The 24,839-nt window shown below is 40.2% G+C and overlaps 1 protein-coding gene across 1 annotated transcript in view; it reads left to right on the top strand.

The window, feature by feature from the left end:
• Window positions 1–23,865, top strand: part of MROH2B (maestro heat like repeat family member 2B) — a 63,594-nt gene extending 39,729 nt beyond the window's left edge. Inside the window, exons 25-42 of the mRNA XM_063087337.1 lie at window positions 4,907–5,042; window positions 5,136–5,231; window positions 5,638–5,727; window positions 6,103–6,223; window positions 8,230–8,327; window positions 10,819–10,971; window positions 13,163–13,320; window positions 13,832–13,958; window positions 14,429–14,616; window positions 15,709–15,849; window positions 16,256–16,370; window positions 16,987–17,133; window positions 17,391–17,573; window positions 20,999–21,154; window positions 21,479–21,610; window positions 22,011–22,113; window positions 23,212–23,277; window positions 23,759–23,865. Coding sequence (XP_062943407.1) covers window positions 4,907–5,042; window positions 5,136–5,231; window positions 5,638–5,727; window positions 6,103–6,223; window positions 8,230–8,327; window positions 10,819–10,971; window positions 13,163–13,320; window positions 13,832–13,958; window positions 14,429–14,616; window positions 15,709–15,849; window positions 16,256–16,370; window positions 16,987–17,133; window positions 17,391–17,573; window positions 20,999–21,154; window positions 21,479–21,610; window positions 22,011–22,113; window positions 23,212–23,277; window positions 23,759–23,865 — 2,317 coding nt within the window. The remainder of the gene's footprint in view (window positions 1–4,906; window positions 5,043–5,135; window positions 5,232–5,637; window positions 5,728–6,102; window positions 6,224–8,229; window positions 8,328–10,818; window positions 10,972–13,162; window positions 13,321–13,831; window positions 13,959–14,428; window positions 14,617–15,708; window positions 15,850–16,255; window positions 16,371–16,986; window positions 17,134–17,390; window positions 17,574–20,998; window positions 21,155–21,478; window positions 21,611–22,010; window positions 22,114–23,211; window positions 23,278–23,758) is intronic.
• The last annotated feature ends 974 nt before the right edge of the window (window positions 23,866–24,839 follow it).

Genomic DNA, 24,839 nt, shown 5'->3' with positions numbered 1-24,839 from the left:
ATTTAAATATACACCCTGAGACAATAAAACTTCTTAAAGAAAACATAGGGGAAACACTTCAGGAAATAGGACTGGGCACAGACTTCATGAATACGACCCCAAAAGCACGGGCAACCAAAGGAAAAATAAACAAATGGGATTATATCAAACTAAAAAGCTTCTGCACAGCAAAAGAAACAATTAAAAGAGTTAAAAGACAACCAACAGAGTGGGAGAAAATATTTGCAAAATATACATCTGACAAAGGATTAATATCCAGAATATATAAGGAACTCAAACAACTTTACAAGAAGAAAACAAGCAACCCAATTAAAAAATGGGCAAAAGAGCTAAGTAGGCATTTCTCTAAGGAAGATATCCAAATGGCCAACAGACATATGAAAAAATGCTCAACATCACTCAGCATCCGGGAAATGCAAATCAAAACCACATTGAGATACCATCTAACCCCAGTTAGGATGGCTAAAATCCAAAAGACTATGAACGATAAATGCTGGCGAGGCTGCGGAGAAAAAGGAACTCTCATACATTGTTGGTGGGACTGCAAAATGGTGCAGCCTCTATGGAAAATGGTATGGAGGTTCCTTAAACAATTGCAAATAGATCTACCATACGACCCAGCCATCCCACTGTTGGGAATATACCCAGAGGAATGGAAATCATCAAGTCGAAGGTATACCTGTTCCCCAATGTTCATCGCAGCACTCTTTACAATAGCCAAGAGTTGGAACCAGCCCAAATGCCCATCATCAGATGAGTGGATACGGAAAATGTGGTACATCTACACAATGGAATACTACTCAGCTATAAAAACGAATGAAATACTGCCATTTGCAACAACATGGATGGACCTTGAGAGAATTATATTAAGTGAAACAAGTCAGGCACAGAAAGAGAAATACCACATGTTCTCACTTATTGGAGGGAGCTAAAAATTAATATATAAATTCACACACACACATACACACATACACACACAAACCGGGGGGCGGGGAGGAAGAAGATATAACAACCACAATTATTTGAAGTTGATACAACAAACAAACAGAAAGGACATTGTTGGGGGGGAGGGGGGAGGGGGGAGGGAGGGAGGTTTTGGTGATGGGGAGCATTAATCAGCTACAATGTATATCGACAAAATAAAATTAAAAAAAAAAAAAATAAAAAATAAAAAAAAAAATAAAAAGAGAAAAAAAAAAAAAAAAAAAAAAAAAAAACTATAGAAAAAATTTTAAAATAATAAAAATCACCCATACCCCCCCATTGTCAGCATTTTGGTATATTTCCTTCAAGTCTTTATTTGTAGTTTTCCATTTTAATTAAGAGTTGAGATCCTACTCTGCGTATAATTTTTTATCTTGCTTTTTCTCACATCGCCTTGCATATTCCCATGTTATTACCAATTCTTCATGAACATATTTCTTTTTTCATCTTTATGTTTAATTACGTTGAAGTACACAACACATACAATTTATCTTTCATTGTACAGTTCAGTTGTGTTTGGTTTATTCATATTGTTTTGCCACCAATCTCTGGAATTCTTTAATCTTGTAAAACTAAAACTTTATACCCATTGGACAAGACTCTGTTCTTTCCTCGTCCTGGACCCTGGCAACCACCATTCTTTTTTCTGTCTCTGTGAATTTGTCTACTCTAGGTACCTCCTAGAAGTGAAATCATACAGTTATTTGTCTTTTTGGTACTAACTTGAGCATTACTGTCCTCAAAGTTTATCCATGCTGTAGCATATATCAGAATTTCATTCCTTTGTAAAGCTGACTAATAAATACTCCACTTTATGTATATACCGTATTTTGTTATCTATTCATCTGCCAGCGGTCACTTGGGTTGCTTCCACCTTTTCGCTATAGTGAATAATACTGCTATGAACGTGGGTATACAAATATCTCTTCAGGACTCTGCTTTTAATTCTTTTGAGTGTATACCCAGAAGTGCAATTGCTGGATCACATGATAATTCTATTTTTAAATTTTTGAGAATCCACCATACTTTTTTCCATGGCAGTGTCACCATTTTATACTCTCACTGATAGTGTCGAAGAGTTCAAATTTCTCCACATCTTCATCAACACTTACTATTTTCTGTTTTGGGTTTTTTGTTGTTGTTTTGGGGTTTTTTTTTTATAGTAGTCATCCTAATGGGTATGAGGTAGTATATCATTGTGGTTTTGACTTGCATTTCCCTAATGATTAGTGATACTGAGCATCATTTCATGTGCTTATTGGCCATTTGTATATCTTCTTTGGAGAAATGTCGAGTCAAGTCCTTTGACCATTTTTAAAATCAAGTTGCTTGCTTTTTAATTGTTGAGTTGTAGGTGTTCTTTATATATTCTGGATGTTAACCCTTTATCAGATATATACTTTACAAATATTTTCTCCCATTCCATAGGTAGCCTTTACTCTGTTGTGTCGTTTCATGCACAGAAGTTTTTAAGTTTCATGTAGTCCATTTTTCTATTTTTACTTTTGTTGCTTGTACATTTAGTGTCATATTCAAGAAATCATCATCAAATCAAGTGTCATGAAGTTTTTCCCTATGTTTTCTTCTAAGAATTTAACAGTCTTAACTCTTATATTTAGGTCTTTATACCATTGTGAGTTGATTTTTGTAAACAGTGTAACGTAAGAGTCCAACTTTATTGGGTAGTGATGCAATTGATTTTTGTGTGTTGATTCTGTATCCTGCAACTTTGCTGAATTCATTTATTAGTTCTAACAGTTTTTTGGTCAAGTCTTTAGGATTTTCTACATATAAGATTATGTCATCTGTGGACAGAGATAATTTTACTTCTTCCTTTCCAATTTGAATGCTTTTTCTTTCTCCCCCCCACCCCACCCCTTTCTTGCCTAATTGCTCTGACTAGAACTTCCAGTACTATGCTAAGCAGAAATGGTGAAAATGGGATCCAGTCTTGTTTTTGATGATAGGATCCTATCTTGTCTTTGGTGATAGAGGGAAAAATTTCAGTCTTTAAGCTTTGAGTATGATGTTAGCTATGGGGTTTTCATATATGGCATTTATTATGTTGAGGTAACAAACACCATTTTTAATGACTCCTTAATGGCTCGTTGTATAAATATGTTTCATCTTACTTAACCAGCCTCCTATTGTTATATTTATGGTCACTTGATTCTAAAAAACATAATACTTTGATGAACATGTTTGTGCAAAAAGTGTTTTCCAAACTTCTAATAGTTGACAGTTTTGTTCAATAAATGTAATTGAGTGGCACACATGTTATATTAGTCATATCATGTCATGTCAGGCTCTAAAAAAATGAATAAAATATGGCCCTGCTCTGAAGGAGTTTTAGCCTACTGGGAAAAATAAATTCAAAAATTATCCACATAATTTCTCCAAAATGTGGTAAGGGGCAAGATAAGGGCAAGCATAGGTTGCCATGTTAACAAAGATGATGGAGGTTTGTAGAAAGCTCAAATAAATAAATCTTGTAGATGAATTAAGAATTAATCAGATTCTTAAACAGTGTTGTCAAGTAGAAATATAATAAAAGACACATATTTCATTTAAAATTGTCTAGTCACCACTTTTAAAAGAGTAAAAAAGAGGTAAAATTAATTTTAATAACATAATTTATTTAATCCAGTATATTCAATATATTATCATTTCAACATGTATTTAATATAAAAATTAATGAGATGATTTACATGATTTTTTATACTAGATTTGCAAAACCCAGTGTGTTTACATTTATATCCCATCTTAACTCAGACTAGCCACAACTCAAGTGTTTCGTAACCACATGTGTGGTTAGCGACTACCCTCACTTAGACAGGGCAGCTGCAGGTCTTGAAAAGTAATCTCTAAAGATAGAAAGCAAATCAGCGATTGCCTAGGGCCAAGGTGGAGGAAAAGATTAACTGCAAAAAGGCATAAGGAAAAATTTGGGGATGATAGAAATGTTCTACATTGATTATGGTGGCGTTTGATATAGGTGTGTCAAAATTCTTTAAATGGATACAGCGAACTATACATAAATTATATCTCAATAAGTTGATTTTTTAAAAAACAGTCAGCCAGACAATAAAGATGAGAAGACTCTCAATACAGCTGTCCTAGATGGTACCAAATTTTACTCCTCTCTGAGGGAAACTTTTTCACCCTGCCTGATAGTGTCATCGTTTTCAATTTCTTTGGTAATTTGTTAGTTGACAAGTGGTATCTTGCTGTCTTAATTTACATTTTTTTTAATAACAAATGGAGGTTTTTGTGTTTTTGTGCCAGGGAGAAGGGGATCATGTTTATTGAACATTTGCTTTTTCCCAAGTCATGTCCAAGTTTGTTCATATCCTCATGATATCCATAGTCAATGTCTGAGAGAAAGAAAGGAAAGAAGGAAGATTTCAGTATAATTTATTCATCCGTGCATTCATGAGAACCTCTAGTATGTGTGGCACTACATAGAACACGAGAGGACATACGGAGTTGACAAAACTCACTGCCCCAGACTTAGACTCTAGTTGGGGGAGATACCTCTCTCTCTCAATCTCTCTCTTTCCCTCTCTCACTCTCTCTCTCTCTCTCTCTCACACACACACACAAAGATACACACACACACAAAAGATGGAGAAAACAAGCAGGTGATGTTATCACAGGCCATACCACAAAGCGTTAAGTAGTGCAAAGTGATTATTTCTGCATCACTCTCATAAACTAGAATGCAGGCATATTGACTATGCTCCCCAGGGCAGTCTGATTCTATGTCCCCAGTGTCGCCCTACTCCTGTCACCACCTCCCTCAACATCCCAACATGCCAGACAATGTGACATGTTTGTCACAGTTTCAGATTTGACTGGCAGTTCTTGGGTATGTTCTGTTTGTAATCATAGTATCCATTTCTCCACTTGGTTCTCGTTTCAGTAAACTGAAACCTCCGCTCTCACTAAATGACCACCTTAATATTCTTGAAGAGAATATTCGGAGGCTGCTGCCGCTTCCACCTCTGGAAAAACTCAAAAATGAAGGCCAGACAGACAAGGACAAGGAGCATATTCAAGTGCGTGGCAGTGGGCCCGAGCAGAAAGAAAAACTGGTGGGACTTCACTTTGTCACCTCGGCCTGCTACTCACACACTCACATGTGATTTCAGTTTCTCTATGAACGATCCATGGATGCTTTAGGAAAACTCCTGAGGTCGATGATGTGGGATAATGTGAATGCAAATGACTGTCAAGAAATGTTTAATGTGAGTAGGGCCGTCACTCAAACTGATCCCCTCAGTCCCTGAACCGTTCTCCAATGCACCACCCCAAACTCTACCTCATCTTCTTCACAGGAAAACACCCAGCCTGACCCATTTACCCCACCATATAGGGCCAGTTTACCTAAAAATTGTTTCTGGGGAAGTAAAAGCACTCCGTTACAGAAGAGGCTGAGAGAGAGTCTGAGAGAGAGAGAGAGACAGCAAGAGAGACAGAGGGAGCAAGAGAGAGAGAGAATGGGCAAGAGAGAGAACAAGAGACAGAGAGCAAGAGAGAGTGAGTGAGCACACGGTGGGGGAGAGGAGAGAGAGAAGGAGAGAAAGAGAAAAAGAATGAGACTAGATGAATATGAAGATTATCAAGGAAGGACATTTATTCTTTAATCAACAGCTTCTCCGAATGTGGCTTGTTTCACAAAAAGAGTGGGAAAGAGAAAGAGCCTTCCAGATCACTGCAAAAATGCTGACAAATGATATTGAGGTAAGTCATTCCCTAGAATGAATAGATTTCATTGCTTGCAAGCTGCGGCAATGGAATCCAAAGCTCCCACATGATGGATCTCAGTCTCGAGGGGAGTGCCTTTTTCTGGAGAACCACCTGAGAGATCTCTCCTAACTCCAGACTGTGCGGGCACACTAGAATTAAGCTACTTGGCTGTCTTTCACATGCTTGCTTGTTTACTTTTCCACTGCCTTTAAGGAATCAGGCACCTTTTATGAGTAAGTTCAATATCCAATTTTGTTCTAAGGACCTGCAGAGAGAAAATAAGGGACTTAAGATCCGGTGCTGGGAATATCCTGGGATGACATCATCAAGACACCACATCACATTGAGGGGGCTTCCTTTGTCCTGCAGGCACCAGTGAACTTTAAAATCGGGTCACTCCTCGGGCTCCTGGCTCCTCATTCCTGTGACACTCTGCCCACAATCCGTCAGGCGGCTGCTAGCTCGGCTGTTGGGCTGTTCCATATAAAAGGTGAGGGGAAGGTGGGAACCCACAAACAGAGAGAAAATAGCTACATTTTTGCTGCTCTCAGTTTTGCTCCATATGTGTCTGTGCCTTTTTCCTTCCTCTCCTCTCATTTCTTCTCTCTCTCTCTCTTCAGCTCAGCCATTTCTCAGTTCTAATACCTTGATTAGATCACAAAATTTGTCTGTCTTGGTTCTGAAATAAGTCATTTTTTTCCATCTCAGTGGCTCTGTTTTCCCTTTAAAAAATAAATAAATAAATAAATAAAGGTAATAACACTGAAGCATTATAAAGATCTATTGAAGTTGGTGAAATATTTTGAGAGTCTCTGATTTAAGTCACTAAGCAATAGCGCATATTAGCAATGCATCCTCTATCACATGAGTTTCTTCAAGAGAAAATTGTGCTATTATTATGGTGCTAAGTGACTTTCACAGTTGTCTAAGAGAGAGAACTTTGGGGGGGTTCCTCCTCCTGCTCTCCAAGTACGTGTGAATAACTGCCAATATCAGAAAATAAAAAGAATTTTAAAACCTCAGTCTCAGGCTGAAACCCACAATCAGGGCCTCCTATCCAGATTAATTCAACAGGTGTTTCACTGAGGACAGCCCTACCCTGTGCGTGCACAGTTCTGTGGAGACCAGGTGCAGCCAGGAACACTCAGTTTAATGCCACCTCGTGCCTAGGTTCCGCTCAACATTCTTTCAGGTACTCAAAACATTTATTGAGTGCCTTTACATGTGTCAATCTCTGTTCTGATGCTGGGGACACAGAGATGTTACAGTTCTAAGATTCACATTTTAAAAAGTGTGTTAAAGCTAAAAGGTGGGATTTGCTTGGGGTAGGGAGTAGAGGGTTGATAGTCAAAATGAAAAAAACTATTCAGCAGAGTCAGCATTGGTATGAAAGTCCTTTGGGATATGGGGACATAATTGATTAAGGATATATGCTTTTGCCAACCCAGAAAAAAAAAAAAATCAAGGAAATGAGAACTAAAGAACCATTCCAGTAAGAGAAGAAATGGACCATAAAGGAAACACAGGAAGAAAGGAATTTGAATTTTATTATTGTTCTACCTATTCTCCCTTTAGCCTACTTTATTTCCTGAAACATGCAAAGTTCAGGTCCTCAAAGACTCCTTGTTAACAAAAAATCCCACACTTCATAATTTACCTTGACTCTTTTAACTCTATTGATCAAATAAGCATGCTGGAGAGAGGGAAAGAACATGTATTATTAAACACCAAATAGATAAAACTAACTAGTGTGATACTAAATTAAATACCCATTAATACTCATGGATGCTGCTCAATCAGTTTTTAGATGAGGAATCTGAAAGTAAGAAATTTACCAGCTACCTGGACCACTGGAAGTCGTGTAGCCACAAATACGAAAGTTCTGCAGACTGCCATCCACAAAATGGTTCACGTGTTAGTTTCCACAGTTATCACACATTCAAATAACAAACAGAACATTGTCATTGTTTAGGTCTGCTTTTGTATATTGATATCGGTGATCACTTACGCTATTGCTGTTGTAAACTTTTTATTACAATAGTTACTCTTCAATTTCCCACAAGGTAGCTCACTGAAGAACAGAACTCCAAAAGAAAACAGCAGTATCCAGAGTCGTTAGAGCGTTGTGTCAATCAGATCAGGGTTCAAATTCTGACTCTTATTTTTACTCACTGCATGACCTTGGGCAAGTGGCTTCACATCTCTTTACCCCAGCTTCCTCATCTGCAAATTAGGGACAGTACCAGGAGAGTCTACCTCAGATGATCCTATGAGTAATAAATGACATCATTGTATGCAGAGTATTTAGCAGGGTGCCCGGCTTGGAGAAACTGCTCAGTATGTGTTAGCTCTTTCATTCACCATCTCATCAGACAGCCTTTAGTGTTGTTAAAGGTGTCCAGAAGCTGAATTAGTGTCATTTCAAAATATAGCCAGCTTCTTCAACACCTATTGGGTCTTTGAACTCTTACATATTTCTCCCTTTATTGATTTTAGGTATTCACCTGGAAGAGGAAAGACTGCAGGGTTTGCTGGAAGGGCTGGCATGTGACGATGTGGAGGCCCAGATCAAGATTTCTTCTAAAATAGCTAAGGTAATAAATACAGAGGAGACTGATCAGAGGATGTAAGGGTGATTCTGGGTTTATTTCCAAATGAGTAAGCTATGTACTCTGCACTATGTGGGAAAAGAACAGTTTAGACATTCAAGTTGAATGAAAGATGTTTTGTCCTGTCATTTAGTAATATTGGGTATGTATGCCTGGTCAACACCTGCTACTGATCGTTTCACACTTATGGGAAACTTTGTGAACCAAGTGGCCTCCCCCAGGGTGTGGGATACAGTGGGGTAGAATGGAAGAAATAGGGGCTTTGAAGTTGATCAGATGCACTGTGTGTGCACTGCTTGAAGTTCAGTCTCTTCTTCTCCATAAAAAACACTATACATTACCTCTCAGAGTTGCTACAAGGATTGGCTGATCAATTCCATCGTTCATTCAAACATGCATGCATTCACCTACTATCTCCTGAGCACCTACCACGTGCCAGCCTCTATGGGTAGAAAAAGACAATATCCCTGCCTTCATTGAGTTTGCATCCTAGTAGAGGGAGTCAAACAAACAAATATAGTATCAATGATATATGATACAATGCTAAAATGATAGGGAAAATAAAGTCATTAAAGGGGAATAGGGAATAGGAGAGAGATGATCCTCTACAGAAGGCCACACTGAAAAAGAACCATGGAGATATCTGGAAAAGAGCATTTCAGAGAGAGGAGAAACAGCAAGTGCAAAGGCCCTGAGGTGGAGCAAGAGGTGGATAATAAGATCTAAGAAATGCCCAAGGGCCTTCCATGCCTTTTTAATGACCTTGGTTTTTATTCCTATTGAAATCAAAAGCCAATGGAGGATTCTGAGCAGAAGAGTTAGGGCCACTATGTATGACTGTGCCAGTTGTAAAATGCAAAAGGGCACCCTCATGTAAGTAGTATCATTTATAATGTAGAAGTTATAGATTTACATGCGTATTATGGCAATGTTCCGCAGATGGCAGCAAAGGATGCAACAAAATCAGTATATTATGACAATGTACTGACAGACAGAAGTGAAATATCTTGAGGACAGAGCACATTTTTCTAACGTGCAAAGGTCCCTTATGGGCTAGTGGTGGTTCTGACAGAAGAAACATGATCAGACTTATTTTTCTGGAGAGTCACTCTGGCTGCTGTGCGGAGACTAGAATACAGGCTGGTGAAAGCAAAATGAGTGAAACTGCAAGAATCCAGGTGTTAGATGAGGTGGCTTGGACCAAGGTGACAACAGCAGAAACACAAAAAAGTGATCAGAATATGTGAAAGAAGCTGGGTGGGGACAGGAAGGGAACATATGTCAAGTGACTAAAAAAGTGTCTGACACATAATAGGGGCTCAAAAACATGAGTTTTCGTCCTTTCTTTCCCCCTAAATCAGCATCCATCCCAATGCAAGAGCAAAACAGATAACCATTGAGCTTGGACACCAGCCAAGCATTTGCTGTTTCATAGAATGGAAGCAGTCATACAGTCCTTTGGTTTTGGAACCATGATATCTCAGACAATGGCTGGGATGTGCAACCATTCATGGAAAAAAGCTCATTTGTTCTCAACAAAACATCATCAGGCAACTTAATGCGGGGGGATGTCACTTGTGAATAGGAACGTTCTCATGTCTACAAACTCATCATCATTACCGTCTTGCTTAGTTAAAGCCCCAGATAATAATACTCCTGGAACTCACTCAGACTTCCAACTTTTCCCTGTCTGCCCACCTCCTTTTCACTAACACACATTCACAGACAGACATACGCACTCACATTCACGCACTGCTATCCACCAAACACTCACTATAATTCTTGTACCTAGAGACCAAAATTGCAATGTTTTTATTTTCTTCATCTTTTGACTGTTCTTGATATTGAAGCATGGAAGAGCAAAAAACAAGGCTTATATTAATCCATACTCTGTATGGATACTGTCAGCCACCTGAAGATTCAGTATGGCACTTTGTATGAAAGATCTTCAAAAAGTTCGTGGAAAGATTCATATTATCTTTTAATTTCATTTTTTTCACAGATTTTTGAAGCACTCTCATACATTTTGATAGATTTTTCTTCTCAAAACTTAGCTATTCTTTGGCAGACTTGCATCATATTTCTATTATATATGAAATGTATGTGAAAATGCTTTACAATATATAAATTGCTATGTAAACATTATGTATTATTTTTTCCCCTATGCAGTATGCTATAACTTTGGGTTTGGAGAGGAAATTGCCTTAACAGGCTTGGGATTCAATAAATGTGAAGTGATAAAAAGGCAACTTCAGAGAAAGTTTGCTTACAGAGAAAAGGTCATGTCTATGTCCTATTTTAATATTTTCTCTAGTTTCTGTGGCCTCAACTGTATGCTAACTGTTTGAAAATCCCAGTGGTTTCTAATATCAAAAAAAAAACAAAACAAAACCAAAAATCTATAGCATTATGCTGTAGTTGTCCAGATATAAAGTGAGGTGGTTGCTAACATGAATTTTTCTGGGTGCATTCTCAGATTGTCAGTAAATTCATCCCAAGTGAAGAAATCCAGCAGTTTCTGGAGGAAACTCTGGATGGTCTGGAGAGCCTCAACTCCATGTGCACTAAGGCCTGCGGCATATGGATGATCACCGCCCTGAGGGAGCATGGAGCAGATCTGGAAGATCAGGTGAACTGACAGCCAGTTTTATACCCGAGCAGAATTCTAACACTTCTGAAATGCCAGGTCGGTGATCACTTCTCAGTTTGTCCTCTGAACGGCAACAGGCAAGAGGGTGCATAACCGCAAGAGGTCTCCACAGAAGCCCGAGTTGTGTGTTAACAACACAAGGCTCATGTTGATGCCTGTCTCAATTGCCTGTCTAGTCTGTGGTCATAAAGACTTTCCAGAGTGTCCCACTGTGACCAGAAGACGCAGTTTGAACCAAAGCCATTTGGATTTGGGAAAACTGGGTTGTTAGGTCTGTAAGGATGAGAGTGATCATGTGGATGCCATTGAGGTGAGAGTTTCTAATGCCATGGCACTCTCAGGCTTTTCTTCCACACGCCCTATGGTTGTCTTGTAAGCAAGGCAGCCATTGGGTTGGAGAAAGTCCTCAATATTTCCTCCCAACTGCAGAGCTAAGCAGAGTGAACAGGATTTAAGTTCAGGAAGCTTGGTTAAGAGCTCCAAATAGAGATACTTCTATTCTCTCTCCTGAAGTCAGAGACAGAATACAAGCTATTTAAAGATTAATAAGAAGAAAAAAAATTAACTAAATGAAGGCATCTCAAGAGGAATCAGAGAAAGAAGTTTGGTCCCCAAAACACAGTCAACCACCCTCAATTTAAAAATTTTCAAAGTACAACTTTAGTATAAGGATGTTAGAAACTACCTCTGTGCTATTTACCTTCCATTAAGTCGTTTTGAAAAACCTTTATTGAGCACATACCATGGGGTAGGCACTGGGCTAGACCTGGGAGAATCAGGGATGATAATGTGGCATGCCCATGTACGCGTGTGTTTAGCGTAAGGAGGAGTTGTTCACACAATAGGTAAAGGCTTACGTTAAGGGCTGAAATCCTCTCCAGGCATCATTGAACTGGGAATCTAGGTAGTCATATTTGAAGGATATTTATTATTAAGGATTTATAATTCAGAGAAAATGTTATGTTTAAAATAAATATCTAATTTAAATGTCTATCCAAAATAAGAGAGAGAAATATCTACTAGAAGCAGTGTTACCTTAGCATAGATACATGCCCTTGTCTGTGTCACAAATCCCAATGTATAATTTCATTCCCTACTGCCCGCAGGTTAACTTCCAAATTCAGAAAGGTGGCCTTCAGTGCCCTCTGGGATCCAGTTGCATCTTTTCTGTTAAGTCATCTGGCTTTCATCACCCTCCAACTCTCTGTGCTCCAAATTGGACTATTCTCCTATTCCAGAAATCTTCTTGGCATTTTCTTATGTTCATGTTCTCATGGTTTTTTTGTTTTTGTTTTTGTTTTCTTAATAGACTTTATTTTTTAGAGCTATTTAGTGTTCACAGCAAAACTGAGTGTAGAGTTGCCATATACCCCCTGCCTCTACACACATACAGTCTTCCTCACTATCAACACCCCACACCAGAGCGGTACATTTGTTACAATCTTTGAACCTACACTGATACATCATTATCACCCAAAGTCCATAGCTTATGTGGACTTTAGGGTTAGCTCTTTATGTTATAGACATTCTACGGATTTTGATAAACATATAATGACATGTATCCACCATTACAATATCATACAGAATAGTTTCACTCCCCTAAAAATCCCTTGCTCGGCCTATTCTCATGTCTTCTTATTTTACATCTTTACCTGTGTTCTTTCTAACAAGAAAGCCCTTCTCTACTATCTCGTAAAATTGCCTCATGAAATTGCTACATACCCTTTAAGACTTGAACCAAATGCCCTTCTGAAATGACTTGGCTGTTTCTGGATTCCCCTATCGGTCCCATGCATCTCTGGTACACCACTTTCCACAATTTCCTTGAACACAGTGCTTTGGGCATATGACTGACATCCTTTATTAGATCACCCACTCCTGCAAAAGGATTACATCTTTTCATCTCTGGTAAATTACCCACAGTGGCTAGCACAGCACCTGTCATCATACACCCTTTCACTAAATGTTTGCTAAACTGAATTAAGAATAAATACCCAATCCACCAATAATCCTCCTGAGAGATAGGCCATGTGTAGAATCAATTATTGTTTTTAACATTTTCTATCATTCATCAACCACCCACCAACAATATGCTGATGGTACCTGCCCTGAGCCATTCATGTAGAGGGGAAATGGCTACTTAATGTTTGATTTGGCTTTTTCTTTTTAGCTACTGGAGATGTTGGGGGCAATTTACTATCATATGCCGGTCCTCAGACAAAAGGAGGAGAGTTTTCAGTTTATGCTAGAAGCCATCTCCCAGATAGCCAGCTTTCACATGGATGCAGTTGTTGTCAACCTTTTACAGAAGCCTCTGCCCTTCGACAGGTAGACTGTAATTGAAATGGTCCCTTCTCCCAGGAAAGGCCACTCTGAAAAACATTGGGGAAGGATTTATTGTTTGAGAAAAAGAGAGCAAACAAAGATTGAAAATATCTCACCTGAATAACAATTTAAAAATTTGTATTTGAATCACGAGTAATGTCTCTTCACATTTTGTATATATATATACACATATCTATATAACATTATTTGCAATATATATCCCCAGTGAATGACAACGAGATTTATTTTGGAAAACAAATACAGTATAGGAATAAGTAAATATTAGAAAGTGAATATTTCTGCTCTTTCTACTTGCCTAGAATGTACCTATGTAAGAGGTTTCCATCTTGATGGACATTAACATATCTCAGTAACCCAAGGACAGAATGCTGGTTTGTTATCCACCCTTGAAATTGTGATTAGTCCTAACCTGATTTCAGAGTGAGTCAGATGGAAAAGCTCAGAGTCTAAGGAGTTGTGCTTTGGCTGTCAATTTCCTGTTTTGCCTCCCTAGGGACACAAAGACATTGTGGAAGGCGCTGGCTGAAAACCTAACCTCTAGTGGTAAACTCATACAAGCCTTAATAGATAAACTGGAGACCAGGTTAGAAGATGACATCGCCGGGGCAGATGCAATTTCAGTGAGTTGGATGAGCCGTCACTAGCCCGGCACTTTGCTCTGCTCCATGACCTGTTCCCACCTGGAACTTGGTGCTATCGTGTCAATCACACTTCTTCCTTCTCGCTCCCTAGCTTTAACTCTACTCCAGCTTATATTGCCAATATGGCAGTAATTTTGTCTGTGGCTGATCATTTTTAGAAGCAAATTTCTTGTCAGCCTCAAAGATAATCTATGAATCTGTGTTCATTTTACAAGACTGGTGCCCCCTGGAAATTATGGTGTCCACATGGCAGTCCCAAGAGAGAAAAACACTCTGAGTTGAGAAGTTTCCAGACAAATAAATCCTCCTTTTCTATGTGTTTATCCACAAGCATGGACAACTGGGGAAGCAATCATTGGGGGAGAGAACAAACTAGAAGATCAGTGCAGGGAGAAGATGGCCTTGGAGGAAAGGAGACTGCCTGACCACAAGGTCCTTTTTCCTCTCAGGTGGCCTGTGCTATGTATGAAGTGGTTGCAACGGGCATCTCTGTCACTGGCTTGTATCCAGACCTGTTCACTCTCCTCCTGAAGTTGATCAGCTGCACGCTGGGCCAGAAGATGCCCACCTCTGCCACAAGCCGCAGGCGGCGTGTGATACAGCAGGGAGAACAGCAGCAGATCACAGACCCCTGCAGGTAAATGGCAAAGCAGGGAGAGCCTTCCAAAAGTGTCCTGATCCCAGACTCCAGAAGAGGGGCTGTGAAGTCAGGGTCTATGCCTACTGGCACAACATCAAATTACCATGAAGAAACAAAGCCCTTCCATCCTTAAGCCATGACACCAGACCTTGTAATTCTTCCCTGACCCAGTACCCAGTGCAGCTACCCAGAATGGTCTCATACAGAATAAGGGTCTATGCTTTCTTCCCTAGAGGGTCCACTTTATTTCCTTTGGTTTCTTTTGTTGAAACCTTTCTGGGAAACTGGAGTTATATGATATGCAAGGCCACCAGGGAAAGAAGAAAAATAAAAATAAATATCATATTTTAACAAATCTAAGACTTCACCATTTGAAAGAAGCAAAATCATTTTGTGTACCATTGAGAAAAAAGAAAAAGACTCCCAACTAAGCCATGAATAAATGCTTTCTTACACATTAAAGTTTTTATTTTATATTTATCAATTGATCTCTTTGAGAATTATTAGGTAGAGTTTCATCCTATATCACCTCACTGTTTCCCTGCCCTTTTACATAACTTTTCATTCCAATGTCAAACCATAGAGCAACCTTTTAAAAGACATTTTAAATAGCATTTACACTCAGCACACGTAGTTCCAATAATACATGTAAAATGACAACAGTATAAAGAGCTGTACCTAAATCTATGTGTGCATCTGTGAATGCACGGACAGCAGCAGCTATATCACAACTACTGTCTGGCCAACAACAATTGTAACATCTCACCCACTGCAAAATGCATCCTGATTGCAGAGATGCTGTTTTAAAATCAGGGAAATATGATATTTTGCACTTTCTTTCCTTAGAGCTTCATTTTCTCATGGGGGTTGACAAGATTTTGTGGACTTATTTTAGCTCAAGTAACCTGAATGTCCCCTTTGGCCCCAAGACTACATTGTACGAGTCAATCTGCCTGTTTTTTTCCTTGCACACCATCCATTAATCCAAGCATAAGGGAGTATTGTGGAGAACAGGAAGAGTGAAAGTGGGAATTCACAATTCCCTGTACAGAGTTGACTGACTTTTGTGATACCGACTGTCTCCTTCAGGCTCTCAACTACAACTCTGAAATGTTTGCAAGCCCAAGCCGTGAAAGAAGGTTTTGCAAAAGAATCTGATGAGGGGGACAACTTATGGACCCTACTCAGCAGTCCCAGTACCCATCACATAGGAGTATGTGCACTGGCCAGGTAATGTGCAGATATTCTAGAACCAGATACAAAGGAGAAAACAAAAACAAAGAATAAAAATGCCATGCAGGCAACTTCACTGAAAGTAATTGACTCACCTAGGGTTTATAGTCAAAGGAGAACAGACAGGGAAGAAAGCAAAGGATAAAGGAAGATATGGTAGGATCAGCCCCAAACTCACCACTCTCCTCAAAAAAAAAAAAAAAGCAATTCATCAAGTGAATAGCTTTGGGCAAATAACATTTAAACTGGACACTTGGTTAGGCTATTTTAAAGTTTAAGCCTTGGTGCTCTTTTATTGAGCATTCCTTTTTAGATGAATTATTTGCCTGATGAACAAATAGACTAAGGTTTTTTTCCATTCTTTAGGGGAAAAAAGGTCCCTGTTAAAATCTGCCTTTTCTAGGAGCATGGCATTGTGGCAGCACGGGGTCCTCCGGGACATCATGGAACAGCTGTTCCCATCTCTCACCTCCTCCTCCGAGAACTACCGCATCACCGGCACAGCTTTCTTCTCCGAGGCAAGGGAGAGCAGCGTCACTCGTGCTCGCCGTCCCCTTGGGGCACTTTTCTCAGGGTCTAGAGCTCAGGGAGAGCTGGAACAGGGAGGAGGGAACTTCAGGGGGAGCTTTTGTATGGGGGGGGGGACCCGCTACTGCCAGACCTACAGTCTTTAAGCAGGGACTGAAAGAGGAAGACTCCTCCTGCCCTCTGTTCTACAGAATTCAACCTCCCAGGGCAGAGAAGGGTGCAGAATATACCTCTGGAAGGGACAAAACGAACAGTAACCAACAAGAGCCATAGTGCTGACCCTTCAAACTCTAGCATAAAGACTATCCCAGCCAATCCAGAGAAGGAACCTCATCAGTCATTCCTGTTGTCCCTGCCCCGGTTTTCCACTTAGACTAGAAGCAGCCTCTTATCTAGGTATGCCAGTTCTCATCCCCACTAACCTTGACCTGTGCCCTGCTCACATCTAGAGTTTAGTTTCTGCCAAGTTGCTGATTCACTCGAAGGCTTCCTGCTCTGCCCTCCAAGCAGCGAGGCCCTGTCTTGAATTGTGGCTGTGATGCCCTTGGCACTCACCTGAAGGGAGGCCACTCCCTTAACTGAACGGGAGGGGCATGTTGATTTCAGCTCATGAAGGAGCCGATCCTCTGGAAGCACGGGAATCTGCGGGATGTGCTCATCTTGATGGATCAGAGTGCCTGGGACTCCAATGCCACCCTGAGGCAAATGGCCATCCGAGGGCTTGGAAACACAGCATCTGGAGCCCCTCACAAGGTAAAAAAGGTGTTCTCTGGGAAAATAGCTCATTTAAGTAGAGTTTGAAATGGTTACTTACCTAGTGGTTTATTTACTGTGCCTAGTGGTTGCATAGAAATTAAGTGAAAATCCAAATAAACTGCCGAAATGGTGGCTCTTGGGTTGAAGTATGCGTGACTCACACAGAATTTCAGTCTCCTTGTGTGTGGACTCCTACTCTGGTCCAGACACACATAAAACAATTTTTGAGATTAAGAGACCTTATTTCAAAATAGGTGAAGAAGCATAAGCAGATAATGTTAGAATCTATCATCAGAGGCCTGTACCACCTGGCTCGCACCGAAGTCGTCTGTGAAAGCTTGAAGGCTCTCAAAAAGGTCCTGGAGCTGCTCACAGACAGAGATGTGAGCTTCTACTTCAAAGAAATAGTGCTGCAAACAAGAACCTTCTTTGAAGACGTAAGTGAGCCTGTTCAGGAATCTCCCCTTCCCAGAAGAAATGAGTGAACAGAAAAAGGTTCAGGTAGTGCCTGTAGATGACAATGTTGGTGTCCCACCCGAATTCCTTGGCCTGTCCCAGAGGTCACCTGCAGACAATTCCCATACAGGCCCCTGGCTTCCTGTGTGTCTCTGCCTGGGGATGCCCTCTGGCCTGGGAATCAAGATTGATCTAAGCAGGGTGGGCCAGAATTGTTGGGAGAAGAATTGCCCTGGGAATGACCTTCAAACAATGAGAAAGGAGAGTTTATAGATAAATTCCCCAGCTTTCTCACCCCTCAGAAGAATTGAGCTCCACTTGCCTGCAGTGGTAACACACTCATTAGTACTCTCTTTCTTAGCTTTTCTCCCTTCCTTCCCTATCTTATTCCCATCCCCCCCCCGCATGCGTCCTGGGACCCCCTCCCAAATAAATTACTTGCATGCAAATCCTCATCTCAAGATTTGTTTCGGAGGGAACACAAATTAAGACAGTACTCATGCTGGACTAGGGTCTGAATAATGATGATGTTGTTTCCTACACTGTCTTTTCCACTGCCAAGATTCAAAGACCCATCATCCAAGAGTCAGTAAACTATATCCCACAAACCAAATCTGGCCCACAACCTGCTTTTGTAAATAAAGTTTTATTGGAACACAGTGACACTCATTGATTACATATTGTCTTTGGCTGCTCTCACACTCTTACCAGCAGAGTTGACTAGCAATTGCATAGAACATATGACCACAAAGTTTAAATTGTTTACTGTCTGGCCTTTTATAGCAAAAGTTTGTCAACACTTTATCCAATCTACAGCCCGAATTTTTTTAAAAAATCAGTCAGCAATCCTAGGCAGAGGAGGGTCATTTTCCTTTCTACCTTCCAAGAAACTATATTTTAGTATTTATTTTGGGTTTATTAATTGCCATCAGTGTAAAAATCTATTTCACATCTAACTTGAATTTATTATTTTTTGATCTAAATCTGTTTCCTGGGCCGGCCCGTGGCTCACTCAGTAGAGTGCGGTGCTGATAAATCTGTTTCCTTATGTTCTGTTGTCAGAGAAGATGGAAAATGTGTAGTTGCTTCCTCCAGTGCATTCTTCCTAAACATTGAGGCTTTACTAAATTTCCTATTTATCTTCTAGTCTGTAGATTGAAAAGTCTTTATTTCCTTCATTTTTCATCATACACCTAATCTGCTCATTAAATATTTCACAAGCCAATGACTGAGCTGGAGCTCTAAGTGAGACCCAGGAAGTATTGAATAGAATATAAAGGAAAATTACCTCTCAAGTCCAACCTTTTTCTATTTATTCGCTCCTTTTTCTTTTTTTTTCCTTCTAATCTTGTTCTTTCTTCCTCACTCTTTGGCAGTTTATTAACCATATGGACCCCTAGACTTTAGTCTGCAGTATACGGCTGCAGTCAGTAATTCTCCAGTTTTGTATTCTTGCAGTTTCCCTTGTCTATGTGCTAGCCTAAACATAGCCTTTGAAAACAGCATTCTGCTTGTTTGCAACTATTTTCTGCAATTTACCAATATCACTTTTAATTCTTATCTTGTCCTCAGAAATACTTACTGGGCTCCCAATTTAGTATCTTTTGTAAAAATAGCAAAGACTTTTTTTATTTATTACACAGATCATTGATGACAGTCTTTAAAAACAAAGGGCTGAATTCACCTCTACAGAACCCCACCTGTTAGGCTTCCTGGGCTGTTGTCGATCCAATAATAATAATTCCTTTGGCTCTGAGCCTCCTATAAATCACAAGTCTACCTAACAGTTTTGTGGCCAAGATAATGTTTTCTCAGTGTTATTGCAGAAGAAAAAAAGTCTAAAGTCTTGTTTATTTTTAAGTCAGAACTTTCTCATTCCTAATTGATATCAATTTTGTCATGTTTGCATGAAAGTAAAGTTTGACAAAACTTGGGTCTTAGAACCGACATGGTATTTATTCTCCAGCAGTGCTGTCTTTCTCCAAGAATATTTACTCTATGATACTTTGCCTCTATATTTTTCTATGAGTTAAGTATACAATTCTGTAATCTCTGGGTTTTCTCTTTTTTTTGTCCTTTCAGTATTTAAGTGCTTTCTTGGAATTCTTGAAACATGGTGACCCTTCAATGAAATAGTAGGACAGAAAACACGGCTGCTTTCTGTGCTTCAGTCCCTTGCTACTATTTCCTACCTTATCATCTTGAGCAATCGCTTTACCTTCTGTGTTTTCACATTTTCTCAAGTGAAAATGAGGAGATTGGACTAGACGTTCTCTAATATCTCTCCCAGCACTCAAAACACTTTCACCGCTACTTATTTCTGTTTTTTCATCATCTCAATTGGTTGATTCTTCCTAAACCTATCATTGGATAATTGATTTGGAAAATTCAAAGTTTTTTTTTTTGTTGTTGTTTGTCTTTTGTTTTTTAACATAAAAGCCTTTCGACGTTTTTGTAGTTTGTTTTTGGTTTGCTTTCCTTTTCTCGAAACAGATCTTTTAAAAATATATACTAATCTTATTTGTAATAAATGGAAAGAACATTTTTCTACCTTCATTTCTATTATACAAGGTCACATCTCATCTATTCATTTAGATTTTCTGGCTTTTCCCAATCCATCTTTATTTTTCTGGAACGTCTATTTTAACTTCTTTTTTTATTTTTATTGTTTATCTAAATAACATTCTGCTACTCAGGACTACTTTTTTTTTTATCCCTCTGTGTTTATATGGGCATTTTAATCTAGTTTTCTAGGCTTGGGGAAAAAAAAACTTGGAGAAAATTTCTCTAACTTCATTGTCTTCTTTGTTAGAACTCTGAGCCATATCTAACCCTTTGTTTCTTAAAATCACTGCCTACCATTCTAGACAAAAAGCAATGAAGTTCCATAATTTCACATAGTCAAGCATCTAGGACCTTGTTTGTGTGACCTCTCTCTGAGCCCCAAGGTCCAAATTCTTGAGCTGCCAGCAATCCCTTTACAAAGTATTTGGCATCTTGGAGAAGAGTCCTAGGCCTTGGGCAATTTAGATTGGAGGCCCCAAAACTCTAGGCTCGTGATTAGCAAACAGGCTAATTTGTGCAAAATAAACAGCAAGCAGGAACCCTTCCTGGCCTTCTGCTGCCAGCACCCCTGTTTATCATTTCTGTGGTCGCACTTCCTTCCTAGCCACTCAAACACAGAAATCAAGTCTCCAGCTCTGTGGCATCACTTAAACCCTAGACCCATGGTTTCTTAAGCTCATGTGGTTAGGGAGAGAGCTTCCAGGAAAGCAAGAAAGTTCTTGGAACACAGAGGCACTGTAACAATAAAGCACCAGCGCCTCTGCTGAAAGGGGCCCCAGAGATGCTGGCAGGGAGTGACCTGTGAGAAGATATTCACCCACGACTGCATTTGTCACCACAGGAGCAGGATGATGTGAGACTGACTGCCATCTCCTTATTTGAGAATCTGGCATCCCTAACAGGAAGAAAGTGGAAGATTTTTTTTGCTGAAGAAATAAAAAAGAGCATGATTTCATTCCTTCTCCATCTCTGGGATCCCAATCCTAAGATTGGAGCTGTAAGTGGCCCTCTACCTAAGTGGTGTCTACCTGCTCCTCCTCCTCTCTCCATGGCTGAGAAGTGCCACTAAGCCTGGTCTAGCTGGACTAAAAGCCAGATCTGAAGTCACCCCTCAGAACCGAACCTGAAAACCACTTCGCCAACTCTGGATTCTTCTTTGCCGTCCCTTCCTGAGTTTGCTGTCCCACCCCTGAGCATGGGAAGGTGGCAGCCCTTCACAGCACTGACTGTGCTGCTCCTTTCCCAGCACTACTCAGCATGTCCTGTCTCTAGAAGGGGGTCCTAGCATGATGCTCTGTGACACAGAAACTCTGTTTTCTAGGCTTGCCGTGATGTCTTGATCATCTGCATTCCTTTTCTGGACCTCCAGGAACTCTATGGGGTATTAGACCATCTCCTTGATCAGGATCTACCAAGGGCCAGGGATTTCTATAGGCAATTTTGTGTAAAACTGGTGAGTGTGCAGAAGACACTGCCTCTAAAAAGGGTGGGACAAGAGTTTAGACACATCCGAGAAGGGCAAACACAGCAAGGAATCTCTGGCCAGAGGCAGAACTCTCCTGGGAAGATAGCAGTGATTCTTCATATCCTGCCATGTCACTCTGCACCTTTCCCACGTCCTGACAGGGATCTGTTCTCCTAGGTTTCTGAAAGTCACATCTGTTGATTAGTCCCCAGTGCCTCGCCAATTAAATTTTGATCGAAATAGCCATAAGGGAACTTTTAATCCATTAATTTATTGCTGAGTGAGTGCTCACTGGCTTTTAGACTTCCCTTCTGAGGACCTATGGGGTGCTGAATGCCATAAAGGGTCACTTTTCAGTTGTCCTCTTTGTAACACACATCTCTTGCAGGCAAGGAAAAATCAGGAAATCCTGTGGATCCTCCACACACACTCCTTCCCCTTCTTCACCAGCAGCTGGGAGATGATCAGGAGCGCCGCTGTCAAACTCACAGGTGAGCTCACATCACGCTCCCTGCTCAGACATGTCTGCCCTTTTCCGTCTAGTCGTGCTATGACTGGAAGCTACCCCAATGTGAACACTGGTGTGACTTCTATGACCAAAAACCAAGAAAAAGGCCACGAAGGAATTCATTTTATGTCTTGCAACATCTTGCCTCTGAGGAATCTGTTTTCTTTTGCAAATGAAAACTGATAACCTCTTAGGACCAACCAAGGCTCACTCTCCTCCCTACTGGGCCCTCCTTGTTTCTTTGGGTTCTAAGCCATCACTTCTTCTTTTCTCCAAGTCTTTGCTCCAAGCCTGCTACCCCTGCATAAATAGTGCCTTTGTCTCATCCCTTAATATAAACCATACTCAACATTCTAAGTTCAGTTCAAGCTGAAAGATTTAGCAGCAGCCTGATGCAAGTGGAAAGCACGTTGATATGGGGCCAGCAGACCTTGGTTCTGTTGTGTGATTCTAGACAATTTACTTAACTTCTTTGTGTTAACTCTCTGTCTGATCTATAAAATAAAAGAGGAAAATAAGTAAATCTCTGAAGTTCCTTCTCTCATGAAATTCTAAGTCTCATCCTGAAGCCTGTTCCAACTAATCCACCCCACAGTGAACAGGCCCACTCGCTCAACAGGCCACCGGTAAGACCAAATTAAAACCTAAGAATTCCTTCTTGGATCATGCATATGATCTTCCCAACTGCATTATAAACTTTTTGAAGACAGGGATCAAAAGTTTGAAACACTGACAACAACACCTCACCCCCTGCCCCTCCTGAAGACCATTGTGTGAGCTTTCCCAAATACACTTTGGATGAGTGACCACTTCCAGACATGGCGCTCAAGACCCAACAGAGGTCACTCTTTCATCATTCAATGGGGTGCAGAGGGAGTCATATATATATTTAGTCATATATATATATATATATATATATATATATATATATATATATATATATATATATATATATATATACACACATTTTTTTTTCACTGACCTGACCATTTACCTTCTGACCATGTGCAGAGTCTGACCTGATCCGTCTATAATGAACCACTATAATGAAATCAGTAATTTTTTTCCTTATTGACTTTAGATGCCATTGTTCTCAATTTGACCAGCCAATATGTGGAGTTATTAGACAGAGAACAATTGACCACAAGTGAGTATCTACCCAAATTTTTGCCCAGCGCATTGTACATTCTTAGGGAAAGAGAAACTATTGCTGTCCAAATTCCATGTGAGCCCAGAAATGAAAAATCTTAGTACCCAGTTATTGTCTCTCATGCTCTCTAGACACTGAGATTTCTCCAGAGTATAAAACCACCTGCAGCTCCACCCCTTAGCAGGCATTGTTCCAACAGAATACAATTTTCCAGCTTTCTAAACCTACTAATCACAAGGTCAGGGTCTTCTCTTCCCTTATTTCAGTATTAAAATAGTTTCTCAACTTACAGTTCTAAATCCTACCTTTTAGGATCAAAATGTAAAATGTGCACATTAGGACCTGAAGCCCCACCCAGGGCTGACCCTCACCGGTGCGCCCTGCAGTGCTGCGTAGGTTGGACCTTGGCATGGGTTGCCCTTCCTGCTGGGCTCTTACTCTCCTAATTCACTTCATTTTGCTATTACTTCCATTTCAGGGCTCCAAGCACTTCGGCAAGACCCCTGCATCAGTGTTCAGAGAGCAGCCGAAGTTGCCTTGCAGACGCTCTTGAGAAGGTGTAAAGAGATAAGCATCCCTCTGTAAACCATCAAGAAATAAACTGCTAGGCTTTTTATATGACTGGCTCCTGTCATCCTGTTAACACATAAACTTGCAGAATCTTTAGGAAAGAGATGGTGCCTAGGAAGAGGATCTTGAAATGGTGGTATATTCCTTACTCTCCAGAATATCCCTGGTGGCTTCCACTAGTAAAAAGTAAATCCCACAAATTCACTTCAAGGACAACCCGTGGTTTGAGTGGTGACAGCCACATGGTTTTGCACAGGTTAGCCCTCTATCTTGAGAAGCTCGAGTCCCGGCAGATACCAAAAAGTGACAGAATGTGACACAACTCCACTGCCATTAATAAGGGGCCACTGTTACTTTCCATGCATGGCCCTTTCCTCTCATATCTTTATCAGCTCTACCCACACTCTTCTCTTTCTAAAATATAGTGTTATAATAAACTTTAACCTGTCTATTCTCTCTCAGGCTGTAATATATATATCAAGACTGTGCCAGCTACTTTTCTACAAAAGAGCCCTTCTGACATTGTATTAAATCTGATGGTTTTCTTTCCATTTTTATCCCAGAGTGTGTGTGAGTGCGCATGTACTCACATATGTGCATGTATGTATGATGTGTGTGCTGACCTTCCTTGTAGTATCTGGATGATGTTGTTTAATCTTTCCAGGGCTGGCTGGGTAGCTCAGTTGGTTAGAGTGCACCCTTATATCACCAAGGTCATGGGTTCAGATCCCTGTACCAGCCAGCCTCCAAAAATAAAAAGTACTCTTTTTCACAGTGTGTAAGAGAAAGGTCACATACATGAAATCATGTACATAAAAGAAGTTTCTAACACAGAACCTGGCACTCATTTACCAATAATGCCATCTTAATCGCTTATTGGCAACCTTATTAATATATCCCTTCAGAATATCCCTGCAAATTTCTATCACTTATATTCTAATCTCTTCATCCCCAAACTCTTTTGGGAAACACCTTTTATTATCACAAAA

The sequence above is a fragment of the Cynocephalus volans genome, chromosome 2, assembly GCF_027409185.1.
Source record: "Cynocephalus volans isolate mCynVol1 chromosome 2, mCynVol1.pri, whole genome shotgun sequence".
NCBI classification, from domain to species: Eukaryota; Metazoa; Chordata; class Mammalia; order Dermoptera; family Cynocephalidae; genus Cynocephalus; species Cynocephalus volans.
This window is presented reverse-complemented; position numbering and strand designations above follow the sequence as displayed.